We start from the raw sequence: 17,033 nt of genomic DNA, 5'->3' as shown, positions 1-17,033 counted from the left end.
AAAAAATGTTTATGATCATGATCATTTGGAAACCGATGCAAATCCAACTGTAAAAGTAACAAAGTGACAAAACTCTGAAAAAAAAAATAGAACACTCTATAAATTGCATGTGTTCGGAGAGTAAATGTCAAAACTACCCAATTGGTCCATTGCATTGTGTTAAAAATTGAAATGACTTGGTCAAGTAGTTCTTCTATTACCATCCGCATGAACGGACGAACTTGTTAATCTCTATATACCTGTTCTGTGTGGTAGAGGTATAATACTGCAGACCTATGTTGGTCCTTTCATCATCTTTCACAAAATATAACCGGAAATGTAGTTACATCATCGACAAACGTTTTTCTTTTCTTGTTAAAATCTATAAAAACTATTTAATATTTTCCAATAAAAATGGGATGCATTTACATCAGTAGTTTGCGTGGTTAATAGCTACTTTGGGTATACTCCAATGACTGTAAGACACGTGAACAAACATAATTTCGTATATGATTACTGCAAGTGCGACACTTGAATTGTAATACAGATATATAAGGTGATGATTTGCTCAATTATCAATAAAAGTAGTTGTTTCATACCAAGGGAACCGCAAGACAATAACATAGAAAGTACGTCAAAGAAAGATATTTTCTTACTGTCACAATATTTACCATGGAGATGTTATCGTCATAAAAAGAAAAACGTCAATTGGGAACGCCTGGTGAAAACACCCTTTCCTATTTACTTCCCAAAACATCGCAGGAAATGAGCATTTCATTCTTATTAATATTCCTGAATCTTACAAACCTTCTCAAATTAAAGGTAAAGAGATTAATTTTAATACAAGAAAAATAATTATGAAATTGAGAATGGAAATGGGGAATATGTCAAAGAGACAACAACCCTACCATAGAACAACAGCAGAAGGTCACCAACAAGTCTATGACTTGCATATATTCATTGATCTTATTAAACATCTAAGGTTTATGACTTGTATATATTCATTGATCTTATTAAACATCTAAAGTCTATGACTTGCATATATTCATTGATCTTATTAAACATCTAAGGTCTATGACTTGCATATATTCATTGACTTGCATATATTCATTGATGTTATTAAACATCTAAGGTTATGACTTGTATATATTCATTGTTGGTATGAAACATCTAACCTTGCTAAATGATCTGACAATTTAGGAGCTAATGTCAAACATTGTGTTCGTATATATATGCAGTGATAAGAACACATAGTAAGTAGGTCTACGTATGTCTGTCTTTATCATCAATCATAGTTTTATATGTACATATAATCAAGCGCCTAGGGAAGATAGCTTATTAATTTAAAATTAAATAATATGCGGATGGGTTTTTTTAAAAACAAAATTAATACAGCACATACACATGATAACGAAGGTGATACGTAAAGTAAATAAAAATGTGTGATCATCAGGGATTACTGCTACCATCACTGTCGGTAAAAGTTTCAAATAACATTTTCATTTTGTTTCCCTCGGTTCAAACATAATCACTTGTGCTGTTCTCTTCACTATTTATTTTGTCCTTTAAATCTGTAATCGGATCGTCAGAAATATCACACAGATATTTTTTCCTGACTGCTTTTTAAGTGACATTTGGTCTTGAACTTTGGTTACATTATTTTAATACTTCCGTTAACGTTGTGCAAGCATATTGTTTCTATATATTATGATAACCCTGAGAATCACATATTGCTGTCTAAAAGCAAGCTTAAAAAATTATATGAAATCCTGCTGCCCTATTTACTATAAGATAGATATTTTGACTTAAAAATAAAATAAAAATATATAGGTTTTCATTATTTTTGTTTTATTCAATAATAAAAAAAGACATAATTTAAATTGTTATCTCTGTGTTTAATATATGTTCTGTGACTTCTTGATTATCTTCAGACAATGCCGATTTACTCAGTTCATAAGTGACAACAACACAAAGAGCATGTGAAAATAGATTGGTTATTGATCTACATCTGTCTCTACAAAATAAAATGTATCCCAAGTAAAGTATAAATATTAAACAATAATCCACAGAAAAAGAAAAAACTTGAATTGTTTACATCGTATATGAAAACGACTGTGAATAAACAATTGCTGAGATGTTAGTTCACAGTTTTGTCTACTTCAGAATTGTGATTTTGTTTTTGATTTTCGGCGTTCGATGTTTTCGAGGTCTAAGCTCTTATTTTGCGTTAAACTTTTGTATTTGAGCGTCACTGATGATTCTTTTGTTGACCTAACGTTTCACTTTTGAATTGCTTCTCATTATGATATGTCAGAGTCCGTTATTTAGGTGATAATGTTCTTTGTCGTGTTTACTGTTGAAGGTCACATAACGATCTATCTGAAGTTTTTTTTTATATCGCTTCCCTTTTGTGGTTCATAGTTGCCTCATTGGCAGTCGTGCTGCATATCCTTACTCTAATTACTAGTATTTTACTTACAATAGCCAATCAAATGCATATAATAAGGAAGCCGCCTCTGGTGGTATATCTAATGCTGTTAGTATGATGATTATATTGACAAGACTGGCACCAGTTACAGGTGGGTTAGCTAATGCTGATATCGTTGATAAAATACTGCAAATTAAGATCTCGAACATAACCAAGAAATGCATTTAATCAATTTAAAAACAAAATGATTTAAAAATTGTAACAATTCAATGCTTTTTTAGACAACAAAATGACAAGATATATTTTTTTTTCATTCCATTTTATTCGAACATCGGTAAATATTGGTTGCCTTTTAATATGTGTTAACATAACCATTTTAGCCATTATATGCTCTAAGGCAATGGAGATCACAAATAAATACAATGAAATTCTGTTTGATCACTGATACCTAATATTATTACGTATACGTATTCACTAACAGTTCTCAGATAGACCTAAGAACAAATCGATTTATCAATTTATAAATTCTGGGAAATAGTGGTAACCTTTCTTGGAAGTAAAAAATATATATTTTAAAAGAATATAATTGGGTTTTTATTTTCACCTGTATGTTTATGGAGAGCAATTGTATTATACAACTTCTTACCATACTAGGGCAAGTCTTGTAAATGTTAGTTCCATTCCAACTAGTTGTACAACAAACAAACATGATATGCTGATATAAAGACATGTGCCACTCCTACCTATAGAGGCCGATAATGGCACGACAAACCTGGTAACTCTTTTGTCTAGTTTGTTTATCACTTCCAAGCTGTGCAATGTTTCTGGCATTGCAATGGCTCTGAAAAAAAAGCATCATCTTTTTCGTCTGATTTACTGTGCCGACATTCAGTGTAATATAACATATTAATCGTCTTCCTTGAATAAGTTTTATGGATAATAGATTGATTGTTGTTTGCCGTTAGCAAGTTTTCCCATCCAATTAGGAGCATAAACAATTGAAACCACGATCGCCGAATTAAAGGTGGAAACTTGAACAGCCGATAAAAATGTGATAATATTGAGAGGGGCGGACATTTTGACTTGAAACAGTCAAAAAGCCTTGTCTAAATTTTAACTTCTGGTTATTTATTCCAATCCCTTGAATCGAACTCATCGTTTCCACTTAGTTCGAATGTTGCTGTGCATTTATATATCCCGTATATCTGTACGTAATATGTTCATTTTATTGAATTCCAAATGAACAGCCTCTGTAAGAAATTATCTCCTGAATATTTGAAACATATGAATTGCTTGCACTGGATAAAAACTGTTAATGATAAGAGTAGTAACTAAACAAAAGGGTTACAGAAGCTTTATGCGTAATAAGCGAAGATCCTGAATGTTGTTGAAAAGTCAATTGGACAAACGTAAATTCGTTTATGCGTACTACATTTGCAACCTTATATCGTAATAAAGATCTATATAGATATCGGAAGATGCGGTGTGAGTGCCAATGAGACCACCTTCCATCCAAATAACAATCTAAAAAAGTAAACCATTATAGGTCGATGTACGCTATAATTTGTTAAAATTTCATTTAATTATGGGACAGCAAGATAACGATACACAAATACCTCAATATAACCGTCCTATCAAGCGTCTAATTTCAAATTATTTACCATGAAAATCAAATCTTTATATAAAAATGGCCAATTTAATACAACCTCGAAAAAAAGAACATGTGACCTGGCTGCTTTATCAAACAACAAAGCAGATGACCTGTTTTTTCTATTTTCTCTTTTAAAGGGAAAAGCCTTTGTTTTATGTTTTTATTTTTAGTACAAATCAAGACATTAATATTCATTGATATTTTATCAACTCATCTAAATTGGCTAGAGATTTGAATATATATGTGTTTTATGTATAAAAAGATAGCCATATATATGCAATGATGGTACTACATATTCATAGATATAAAGTGTATGTAGGTATTTTGTTCATCAAACGAATGTTTTATTGACACATTATAATAGTGCCTAGAGCAATAAGCTTTTTAAATTTTAAAATAAAACATATGCATATGGTTGATCACAAACAATTACAGCATATAAAGAAAGTGATAAATGAAATAATATAAAGTCAAGGTTTTTTTTCATAATGTAAGGATATTTGTTTCTACGTTTGAACAGTTAAAGTAAAAGTAAAATAATGGGAAAATATATTTCCAATTTATAATCTTATCAGGCTCTACCAAAACTGTCATTGGAGGAAAAAGTTTCAAATACTATCTTTTTTTCCAAGTGAGAGTTTTAGCTAGCTAAAACAAACCAAGTGACAGGTTTAGCTAGCTTTAAAACCAGGTTTAATCCATCATTTTCTATATAAGAACACGTCTATACGACAGTTTTTGTCTATTCGTTTGATGTGTTTGAGCTTTTGATTTCACATTTGACTTTCCGTTTTGAATTTGCCTCAGAGTTCATTCTTTATTTTAGTTATTTTAGTTTTTTCTAGATTCAGCAGTTCATACTTACGTGCTACTTGTTGCAAAAGTTATTAAGACTGGTTCAACCAGTGTGAAGAGAAAACGGAATGGATTTGATCTGTAAATGATGAAATAAACCAATGGAACAACTGCTAACGACCATAAAGCAAACCCAAGCAAGGCTGTAGCTATAAACATGCCTAGGTGTCGGAACTCATCACTTGTGTCTGCTGAGCTAGCTATTGTCCTTGCAAGAAGACTAGCTACTCCAACAGGTGTAAACCTTCATGGAAAAAATGAACATGTTAACTAACTAATAAATCTACATTTTCTTATATTCGTCACCAACTAGATTCATAATTGTACACAATGTCAACACTAAATTTAGCATTATTAGGCAATCAGTTATTCTACTTTGCATGAACTGTGGTAAGAACGCTACTGAAGTAATAAAACGTTATATACTGAGTCGTTTTAAAAGCGTGTGTGTTTTTTTTTTAATTTTCTTTGACTTTGCATTGTATTTTACGACATTCTGAATCTGTTTTAACATGACTGTTCCTATATATTGAATCTGCAAATAAAATTTAAAAAAAACATTAAATATATAATATATAAATATGAGTTCGTTTTCTTCCTGTTTGTTACAGTTGCTTATGTGAATATGATGATGAGTCCATTTTTGAATCGACTTTTTAACCTTAAGCTTAGCATACAACAAGAAATATAAGCATGAAATACGTTAAAGTAATTCCTAAAAACAAAAAAACAAAAAATTATTTCCCTATACAAAGATTCATTGGTATTTCTTTCCTGTATGACGTTAACGTTTATAATCTCAAAGTATTGATTTCTATTTGAAAAAGGTCATTTTACCAAATAAGCCATCGCAACATCTGTAGAATGACACAAGTAGCTGAGGTGAAGAAGTTGTAGAAGGCTTTACCGTGTTCCTTTGTTGCACTGGTTGCCATTCCAAATATACTGCTTGCTATTATCAATCCTATATTCATATAGTAAGACATAACATCAGTTTCAACGGATACCATTAATTGAATGGGTTTGTTCCGTTACAAATTTATAATAGTAATCATATATTTGTAAAAAACAAAAACAAAAACAATAGTACGAGACATGACATTTTTTTCTTTGAAGTTGCTTTTGTGGAGTCAAGAACCTTGTCTTTTCTTTTTCTGTCCCTTTTTGTTATATACTTCCTAACATTTACACGTATTCATACATCTCTAACTTTCCTATCAAAGCCATACTTTTCCCGTTTATTTTTTGTATTCTCCATTTTTTACTTGATTTTTGTCTTCTTACTCGAACTATATTAAAAGAACATCGGTAAAACTGCTACATTTATTCAAAATTGTTTGGTTTGAGCCTTTGTAATGAACATAAATCCTTTATGCGATATTGATGCAGATTATTTGCTGGTGTTCCTTTTTTGTCGTTGTCATTATCCTTATGGCTTGTATTTTACTTTATTAGGGATTTGATGTTGACTATATGGAAAAACGAAACCGACAACTATTGTCAAATACTTAACAAGGTAACAGTTTTTATGCCGATTTATATACATATATGAAAGAAATATATAGAAGATGTGGTATGATTGCCAATGAAACATCTCTCCACAAATGAGCAAATGACACAGGAATTATCAGCTTTAGGTCATCGTATTGCCTTGTGTCTGCTAACCACACACTATTCCGACCCCGTTTCGATCAGTCTTCTTTTATTTCCTAAATGATTTTGTTAAATCCCACTATTTGATTTGATTTTGTTTGCAAATGATTGATTCAAGTTTGTTTTGATTTGAAGTAGTCATATTAGTTTTATTCCTTTCGTAGATGAAGTTTTGTACTTTAAGTTCACGACTTTCAATGGTGTAATAATCCCACGATGTTATTCTTGAATGGTATTTAGTGTTTGATAAATGATCGACACTGACAAAGGTTATTTGTTGTGCTGCTATATATATTCATGTTTCATATACTACTATAATATTATGAATATTTTCATCTCATTATGTATGTGTTCAAATCTTTAAACTTGAATGTTTTTGGTTTTTTGTATAATATCTTCATATTTATAATATATATATACTTTTCAACATTTGATAACATTCTGTGTGAAATATTTCATTTTTGACAAAGTCAATAGAGCTTCAATTAAATAAACAAAAAAGATTAAAATATATATAATACTTACCAATTATATTTGTACCATTTGCAGACCCAAGTATTTTTTCTTTTTCTTTAATTATTGTTATAAAGCTTGATTCATTTTTGACTAGACTTAGATTTCTTTCAGCAATCCTGTATTTTGTGTGTGCCTTCGAAAAGCAAGATAAAGAAAAGTTAGGACAAAGCTTTTTTTTATTTTTATAGAATTTTGTACCGATGTTCAAAAGTTTGTTATTCTAAAGGTACGATAAGACACTGCACAATGTTTTTTAAGAATAGGAATCATAGAATTTAAGCGTTTGATTGTTTGATTGTTGTTTCATTGGGATTGGTGGTGTTTGAGTTGTGTTTTGTGACCCGTTTCGTCTTCTTTCATTTCGTTTCATTTGAACGTATTGTGTTGTGTTTCTTCATTCGACATTGGCTAGAGGTATAGGAAGGGTTCATATCTTACAAATATATCTTACCACACCGCAATTTTTCGCCTGTCCCATATGCATGTCATTAACCTCTGGTCTTTGTTAGTCTTGCTTGGTTTTTGTTATTTATCTTAGTTCTTTTATATGTTTCTGCGTGTAGTGTGACGTTAACTTTCGCTAAACTAGTATAATACATTTTTGTTTAGTGTCCAGCTGAAGCCAGCTTCCGGTTGTGGGATTTTATCGATGTGTTAAAGACCTACCAGTGATTTGTGACCTTATTCTGCTCTTTGGTCGGGTTTTGGTTACTTTGACACATTCTCGTTTCCATTCCCAGTTAATCCTATATTGTCGACTAGTTTATTTTCTATTATAATACGAATTGGCAGTCATTGATCATTTCGATATAAATACTTTAAAAAAGCTATTTTTACAGTGTTAATTTAAGGACAAATCGTTGTATGTGTTCCATTTGATATAAGTGTTCCTCTACAATACTCAATTTTGTTTGCAATCACAACTCACCAGTCAAATGCAGAACTTTTGTGTGTTCTGTTTATGGTTTTCGAATGTTATGCTTCAAAACATTTTATGGTTTAAATATTCCTCATTTAGTCTGGTAAATTGGTATCATATATAGTCTTTTCCCATTTCAAATATCAGGTGATACTAACATGTAAAACAAAGAGCAAAATTTGGCACAATGGACTATGTTAAAAAAAAAAATTTAGTTAGCCGGTTACGTATAATTTTTTAAGTGTCATACCTGCATATACTACAAGGTAAGTTTAATGAAAACATTATAAAAACAATACACTTCTCACCTGTTCAAATGTCGATACAATAAGGTTGTCAGGAAACACATTTCTGTAGAAGAAAAAACAATATACTAATATATCAAATTGAAAAATAAGTTAAATAAAAAATCACAAGAAAATGCATTTGGATCACATATTGACAAAAACTAAGGATTTTCTTATATCCCCGGAGTAGATTACCTTAGTTTTATTTGGCACAACTTTTTGGAATTTTGGGTCCTCAATGCTCTTCAACTTCGTACTTGTTTGGCTTAACCTTTATAAATATTTTGATAGGAGCGTCACTGATGAGTCTTATGTAGACGAAACGTGCGTCTGGCGTACTAAATTTTAATGCAGGTACCTTTGATAACTATTGACAATCTCGAACTAAGTAAGTTTACCTTAAAAGATCGGCAAATATATCCTGTGTTTCTGTACTTTGATCGTGAACAGTTGCAAATTCTGTTGATATATGGACACTTTTTCCTACAACACATGATCAGGTTTTATCATTTAAGTCTTATACAAATATCTATATGCATATGTTATACTATAATATATTTGATTTCTTCAAACCATATTTTTTACGTTTGGCAGAGGTGCTTTTTAACAGACTGTCGGAATTCCAATGGGAACCAAGTGTGCCCATCTTCTTGCCGACTTGTTTCTTTATTATTATGAGGCTGACTTCATAAAGCACTTCTTAGGAAGAAAGACAAGAAGCTAACAGAAAGATAAGAAGATAGCAATGTCTTTAACTTTACGTTCCACCATATAGATCATGTTCTCTGACTAAATAATACAATTTTTGGTGACTGTTGAACGAATTTATCCCGTCGTACTATAGATACCACAGATACAGTAAATTCTGTCTCATTTCTGTGTATAAAAAAAAAAGTAAAAACACAAAAATACCGAACTCCGAGGAAAATTCAAAAAGGAAAATCCAAAATCAAAAGGCAAAATCAAAAGTCCAAACACATCAAACGAATGGATAACAACTGTCATATTCCTGACTTGGTACAGGCATTTTCTAATGTAGAAAATGGTGGATTGAACTGTTTTATAGCTAGCTAAACCTCTCACGTGTATGACAGTCGTGTGAAATTCCATTACATTGTCAACGATGTATGAACAAAACAAACATACTCAAAGAGTAAAAATGTCAAAAATAGGGGTACAGCAGTCAAAATTGTGTTATCATATTAATATCACAATAAAAACAACAAATGTAACGAAGAATCACAAAAAGGCATACATCAAATTTAACATACTCATTTTGCTTTTCTTGTACCAATTAATTTATGCAACATTGCAGCAGTGCCTGCATATAGAGTATTTATCTCCAAATTGAAAAGCTTGAATTTCCTATCATGATTTCCTTGATAGGATATTGTTGCTCTCGAGGAAGCTATTACACAGGCAAATTTCACTCACATCAATTTCACGTGAATTTTAATTCATGTGAATCTCACGTGAAATTCACGTGAATTTCACCTCAAACGAGCTTATACGTGAAACAAACGTGAAATCAGTGTTTGTGAGTTTCATGTGAATCTAATGTGAAACTTATGTGAAATTTCACATGAAAATCACGTAAAAAAAATTCATGTGAAATTCACACGAACTTTTAAAATAGAGTATTTCAAATATCTTCAAAATTTTCAAATTTAATTAAAATCATGAATAATATCAATTTTTTGGTTTGTAAATTTCACGTGAAACTCACGTGAAAAATTTCACATCAGTTTCACGTGAAACTCAATTCACGTGAAATTCACATGAAAATTTTCACGTGAGTTTCATGTATAAGCTCGATTGAGGTGAATCTCACGTAAAATTTTTCATGTGAATTTCATGCGAGATTCATGTGAAATTCATGTGAGCAAATTTTGCCTGTGTAAACCAAGAGTTCAAAATGGTGAAGTTGAAATCATCCCTTCGTAAATTTTACGGACGCAATCACGAATTGGTTGACCGTTATGGAAAACCCGTTTCACAGATGATATCGCATATGTGCCTTAAGTTGTTACTACAGTACCCATCCCTTTTCACGAATTTAGGCTACCAAATTAAACTATTTACCGGATTTGTAATAAAAAAAGCAACACGACGGGTGCCATATGTGAAGCAGGATCTACTTACCCTTCCGGAGCACCTCAGATCACCCTCATGTTTTGATGGGGTTCGTTTTGCTAAGTCTTTAGTTGTCTATGTTAGGACTTCTGTACTATTATTTATCTGCTTGTGCTTTTATTTTTAGCCATGGCGTTGTCAGTTTATTTTTCAATCAATGAGTTTGACCGTCTCTCTGATATCTTTCGTCCTTCTTTTATACCACTTACATGTGGTATGGTTGTCAATAAGACAACTCTCCACCATTGACGTAGAAGAGGAAAAAGTTAACAACTATACTAGGTCACCGTATGGCCTTTATCAAGGAGCAAAATCCATACCTCATAAAATGTTGTAAAAGACCATATACATGTAATGACAAATGTAAAGCATTTTCAAAGAACAAAACAACGACCTGATATATGTGTAAAACAAGAAATGAAAAACAAATATGATATACCGAATCCTTTTATGTTGTGATATTACACTATTGTCTCAGGTAAGGGTAAAGGTTGGTAGCTATTTTAACGTTAAAACCCAATGAATTCATTTGCACTTTTCCTAAGTCAGGAAACTGATGTTTAGTGGTTGTCGTTTGTTGATGTGGCAAATAAGTGTTTCTCGTTTCTCGTTTTTTATATTGATTAAAAAGTTGGGTTTACCGTTCAAATGGTTTTACACTAGTAATTTTTGGGGTCCCTTAAAGCGTGCTAGTCGGTGTGAGACAATGCTCCGTGTTTCAGACCGTCCTTTAATCCAAAATGGTAAACTTTAACAAATTGTGACTTGGATGGAGAGTTATCTCATAAATACTCAAACCACGTCTTCTTATGTCTATAAACGGCAACAACAGAATTACAGACGCCTGACTTTGGACAGGCATGTACAAAATGTTGCGGATTTAAACATATAATTGGTTCCCCCGTAACTTTGGAAAATAAATCATTACTCTCATTTGATTATGTCAAACATGTTAAAGTTCTTTTTCATTATGGACTGACTTAATTAACGTTGCAAGTAAACCAGTCTTTACAATCGAGAAACCAAAATGACAAGAAAATGCAAAATGTAAATGAGGGGGGAAATTAAAGTATATCAAACATATAATTGTAGTACCTCAAACCATTCACAGTACATTTCATTAACATTCAACAGTTCTGCAACTACGATTGAATTTATTACACCACCTTGGTCACTCTCGAAAATATCCTTTTTTATTTACTAGTGTTCATAGATGATAGCATTTGTAATAACTAATCAAATCATAAATAACAGATTTTTAACTTTTTGTCAAGTTAGAATTACACAGTACTAGCTGATGAAAAAAAGACAATGGCAAAATGCATTTTTTTTTTAATAATCTATTTTCTTTAACTATATGCATAGTTTACCTGGTTCTATTATTACACAAAGGATGCAACCTAAAATACTTGGCAGCAAATTACACACCATTGTAAATATCAAACAGACCGCACTTATTTTACCATTGGCTTTCAAGTCGAGGGATGCTGTTGCTAGAAATATAAAACAAACAAGAATGTGTCCATAGTACAAGGATGCACCACTCGCACTATCATTTTCTATGTTCAGTGAATCATAAAAGTGGGGTCTAAAATCTAATTAAATAATCTAAACTAAAAAGATCATACGGATCGGACAGACGGACGAACGGACGCACAGACCAGAAAAATAATGTCGCTATACTATCGTAGGTGTAGGGGATAACAATCTTAGGCAGGCTATGAAAGTGCAAAATAACTGTACTGCGTCAACACCCAAATTAAGTGTTATACAGATGCAAAACATCAAGATCTACTTGGTTTCCAACCTTCTGTAAATAGAACGGTCTTATATAATAATGTGTTGCCTTTAGTTATAAATATCTCGGAGTTTATTTTACCCGATCATTGACTTTTACTTATCATATAAATAGTTACTTAAAAAATCACTTCGGACTGTTAGTCCCCGAGGGTATCACCAGCCCAGTAGCCAGTACTTCAGTACTGGCATGAAAATACGGATTTGTGTTTTGTGTTATTAAAATTTGCTGTTACAAAATGTTAGAAATTATTATGAATTAAGGAATGTATCTCCCTCATGCAAAGCTCTGGTTCCTTTTACGAATTTGGCTTTACTTTTTGGACCTTTTGGATTATAGCTCTTCATCTTTTATATAAGCCTTTGGATTTTCAAATATTTTGGCCACGAGCATCACTGAAGAGAAATGTATTGTCGAAATGCGCATCTGGAGCAGGAAAATTGGTACCGTTAATGTTATTACTACCACTGGGTCGATGCCTCTGCTGGTGGAGTGTTAGTCCCCGAGGGTATCGCCAGCCCAGTAGCCAGTACTTCAGAACTGGCATGAAAATACGGATTTGTTTTGTGTTATTAAAATTTGCTGTTACAAAATGTTAGAAATTATTATAAATTAAGGAATATATCTCCCTCATGCAAAGCTCTGGTTCCTTTTACGAATTTGGCTTTACTTTTTGGACCTTTTGGATTATAGCTCTTCATCTTTTATATAAGCCTTTGGATTTTCAAATATTTTGGACACGAGCATCACTGAAGAGACATGTAATGTCGAAATGCGCATCTGGTGCAGGAAAATTGGTACCGTTAATGTTGTTATTCGAGTGCAAGCTCAATTATGACTATGTAGCTAAATGAGCACAAATCTTTCAATTGTATATCCTCTGGAACTCGATGATACGGCCATCTATCGCACAGGTTTGTGCTATATATCTTCCGTCGTCAGTCGCAAGCAAACAAATGTTCGTGGCCTTGTTAAGACAGGTTTCTGATGAACTCACTGTTTGGTTTTGATAGATTTCTGATTTACTGAGGATTGGGTTTCAACAGGATTTCGGTGTACTCAGGGTTTGGTTTATACAGGTTTTTCGTGTATTCAGTGTTTCAACAGTTTTCTGGTGAACTTAGGGATTGGTTAAGACAGGTTTATATTGGTTAACACGGGTTTATTGTTTATTCACGGTTAGTTTGAGAGATTTCTGATTTACTCGGTGTTTGATTTAGACAGGTTTCTTACTTACTCATAGTTCAATTTTGGCAGGTTTCTATATCATTTGATTAAGTAAAGATAGGGTTCTAATTACTCATGGTTATTTTTCATACCTATTTTTCTAGTTTACTTAGGGTTTGTGTAAATCATTTTTCAAGGATTAAGTTTATACACAGTTCGGTTAAGACAAAACAAATTGTAAAGCATTTGTAAAGATTCTTGTTTAGTCGGGGTTTTGTTTTCTCAGGCTTTGTTTTTGTTTTCATTTACTCAAGGTTTGATTAGGAAAGTTCGAACAAATTCGTAGTTTACTCGTGGATCAGTATAGAATTTTAATGGTTTAACTAAGATTTTGGTTAAGACCGGCGCTAGAATTTAGCCAATTGCGCATTAAGGTGTTATCAAGATACTACCGTAATGGTAGTTCAAATAAATATTGGAATGGATAAGTTGTCCTGTTTTGGTCAGACCCTTGTGTTTTTATTTTGCAAATGTAACTACTAGAATGTTATCATGTCATGGTCAAAATTGGTCAAGAACTTAAAGCTCAATTTTCTGAATAGTCGTTATTTTTTAAAATGTTTCGTAGACTGGTGTTTGTCTTTCAGTCAGAATGGTTTGTTGTTGTCTTTTTGCTTTGACGCATGGTTGTGTTTGTTCCCTGTTTATTTATTTTTTTATTTTTCAAAATCAGATTGAAACAGGGAATCATAAAAGATTACTTACCTGTAATTATAGAAGAAACCATCAAAGGAACAATCATCATTTTCAGCATACGAATGTACATTTCCCCAAGTATTCCTGAAATAGAATTTCATTAAATACTAAAAAAGTAAAATCACAAAAACATTGAACTCCGAGGAAAATTCAAAAAGGAAAGTCCCTAATTAATTGGCAATACTTAAAACTCAAAACACTTCGAACTAATGGAAAACAACTCTCATATTCAAAAGTCAATAATGAATTTTGTCTCCACAAAAATAAACACAAAATTCATTTTTGTCATGACAAAATTCAATTTTGTGTTTATTTTTGTGTAGACAAAATTGACTTTTGTCTTCTGTCACAAAAGTAAATTTTGAGTTAAATTTTCCCTTTTGTCTAACAAAACTCAATTTTCACTCCACAAAAAATAATTCTAATTACAAAATCACAGGATGCTAATTTAATCAACATGTTAATTGCGTACAAATTCAATTTTGTCTGAATGGTTAAAACCTTAGTTTCTATCCCCTTCCCCCTTTTGAATAGATCATTGGTATTGCGGGATAAGTTGTCGACAATTAAATTCATTAACCATTGTTTATGTACATGTATATTATAATTGTATAACCTAACCATTACGATGTTCAAACACTTATACCAAAAATAGAAATGTTGCCATTTATAAACCGTACACAAAATTTTATTTAAATATCGAGGTCATGAACAATGGAAATTTCTTCTTTCAGTACATAACGGTAATTTGATATAACACCTAAGCGTTATCAAGAAACGTTATTCTATATAGCATACATGTACATACTATAGTACGAACACATGTAGAACTCGTGTCTATGTAATTTTTATAAATGAAATAATTTCTTTTTTTCTTTTCCATGTTTTCGAAATAATTTTTATAGACCGAATATGTCTTACAGTTAGTATTTATTATTTTAAGTCCTTTAACATGTTTAAAGCATTCATTGACGAATATAAATGCATTAACTGTAGACATAATCACAAAAGACAAATATGATTAAATATTATAATGACATGTATTTACCTATCCATAGCAGAGTATCTTTCGTTAATGTCCATTTCCTTAAAGAAAATCCCACAGATAAACCAATAGCTCCACCAAGTAACGTGAGAATTACTAATAAATTAGTATTCAAACATTGCTTGCAACTTTGTGCCATATCTTAGACAACAGATATCAACATATTACACAATCAGCACTACACGCGAAAGCTAAAAATAAACACTAACGACGCTGTAAATAAAAAAAATGTATGTATTGATCTTACAAACATAATGTAATCTAAAATTGTTTTATAAATCAATATTACATTTAGTTGAATAAATATGTCGTTTGTTGTACAGAGATAATCGTATTTCCCTCTCTTTCTGCATCTTTTTAGTGTCAATTTGATTTTAATCTTAATTTTGATATTTAATTATTTAGAAGAATTCAATGCATATGATTTTTTTCGGCGTTTACGTAGTGTATGGTATATACAAACTATATACAAATTCATATGAGAAGTCTAAATAATTCACAGTGTTATGACCAGATTTTTTGTAAGGAGAGTCGAGACACTTCTTTATTCATTTCTTATGCATTATGTACGTTTGTAGACTAATAGTGTTGCTTTTTTGTTTTTCCCTATTATGATTATGAGCATTATTTCATTTATCTTATAGTTATTCATTTTTCATTATACATGTTATAGCACGTTATTAAAAAAAATGTGCGTTATAAAAACGTTTGCGTAAAGAGACGATGCATCGAAATATAGAATAATACCATGGTAATGTATGTTACTTTTGTTTCTTATTTGAAGCCATGCATACATTGTACAAGAGCTTGTCGTACATTTTTCTTCCGACTTAGTAAATATACTCAAAATTCTGCTGAAATAGAAAACACAATACATTATCTTTTCTAAAACATTGACAATTTCAGTTATGAAACACGACTTTAGTGATGATATATGAAGGAAAACCTTGCCTGAGTCAATATACAATATTGGGGACACACTGATACTTACTAAGTTGATAACAAATTTACTGGTAAAAATGTTGATCAGCGGGTATAACAGTACCCAGTGTACAGTATTAGAGAGTCCAATCTGATTAAGATGTATCGGAACTCGCGTGCTCCGTGAAAGGGGACAGCACACTTAGAGACATATGTTTAAGTTAGATTGCAGATAGCAATTGGAGACACCTGATGGAATTGTTAATCAAGTCAATGAGTCTAAACCTATTGAAATATGAACGAATATTTATTTTGAACCCATGAAACTTTATAATAAAAAAAATGCCATGATATCTGTCCCTTTTGAAACAACTATTTAAAACCTTTTCTTCCTTTAGGATTTAAAATTCATATAGTGTGCCACTGGAAATAATGTTACAGAATATTTCTTCCTTTTAGAACTTATATAAGGCTCCCTCTGGTTTTATTTTAGCATACACTTTACATGTGTATCATTTCGGGTCCTTTTGTAGCTGACTATGCGGTGTGAGATTTGCTCATGGTTGAAAGTCGTGCATGTGTGGTGAACTATTAATATATTATAGTAGCTGTTGTTAATTTTTGTGTCATTTAGTCTCTTGTGGAGAATTGTCTTATATGTCTCCTTGGCAATCATACCACACCTTTTTATTGTCAAATATACACCTTTTTATTTTCAAATATGTAGCACAAACAGTTATTAAACTTATATTGGTTGCATGTACGTATACTTTATTTCAACCTACAAACTTTTGGTTGTGCCCTGGATTATATCAGACGCATAAAGTTTACTTTTTATGAAAATGTATGCATATCTTGCGTTGGAGAAGTTAGTTTTTAGAGTAGCGAAAAATGGCGGCTGATCAATATCTCTCCACTACCTGCT

The 17,033-nt window shown here is 31.7% G+C and overlaps 1 protein-coding gene across 2 annotated transcripts; it reads right to left on the bottom strand.

Annotated features, from left to right (window-relative positions):
* Positions 1–1,830: 1,830 nt before the first annotated feature.
* Positions 1,831–15,393, bottom strand: LOC134683839 (excitatory amino acid transporter 1-like). Of its 2 annotated transcripts, XM_063543148.1 has the most exons (11): positions 15,191–15,393; positions 14,152–14,226; positions 11,792–11,914; positions 8,687–8,771; positions 8,310–8,352; positions 7,092–7,215; positions 5,751–5,877; positions 4,924–5,157; positions 3,054–3,248; positions 2,459–2,593; positions 1,831–1,993 (listed from the first exon to the last, which is right to left on the bottom strand). In XM_063543148.1, the coding sequence occupies exons 1-11, from the start codon at positions 15,324–15,326 to the stop codon at positions 1,855–1,857; spliced, it is 1,416 nt and encodes a 471-aa protein (XP_063399218.1). In that variant the 5' UTR covers positions 15,327–15,393; the 3' UTR covers positions 1,831–1,854. The 2 variants fall into 2 exon arrangements, with proteins under 2 accessions (XP_063399218.1, XP_063399219.1); XM_063543149.1 differs by lacking the exon at positions 11,792–11,914.
* Between the last annotated feature and the right edge of the window lie 1,640 nt (positions 15,394–17,033).

The sequence above is a fragment of the Mytilus trossulus genome, chromosome 9 (assembly GCF_036588685.1).
Source record: "Mytilus trossulus isolate FHL-02 chromosome 9, PNRI_Mtr1.1.1.hap1, whole genome shotgun sequence".
Taxonomy (NCBI): Eukaryota; Metazoa; Mollusca; class Bivalvia; order Mytilida; family Mytilidae; genus Mytilus; species Mytilus trossulus.
This window is presented reverse-complemented; position numbering and strand designations above follow the sequence as displayed.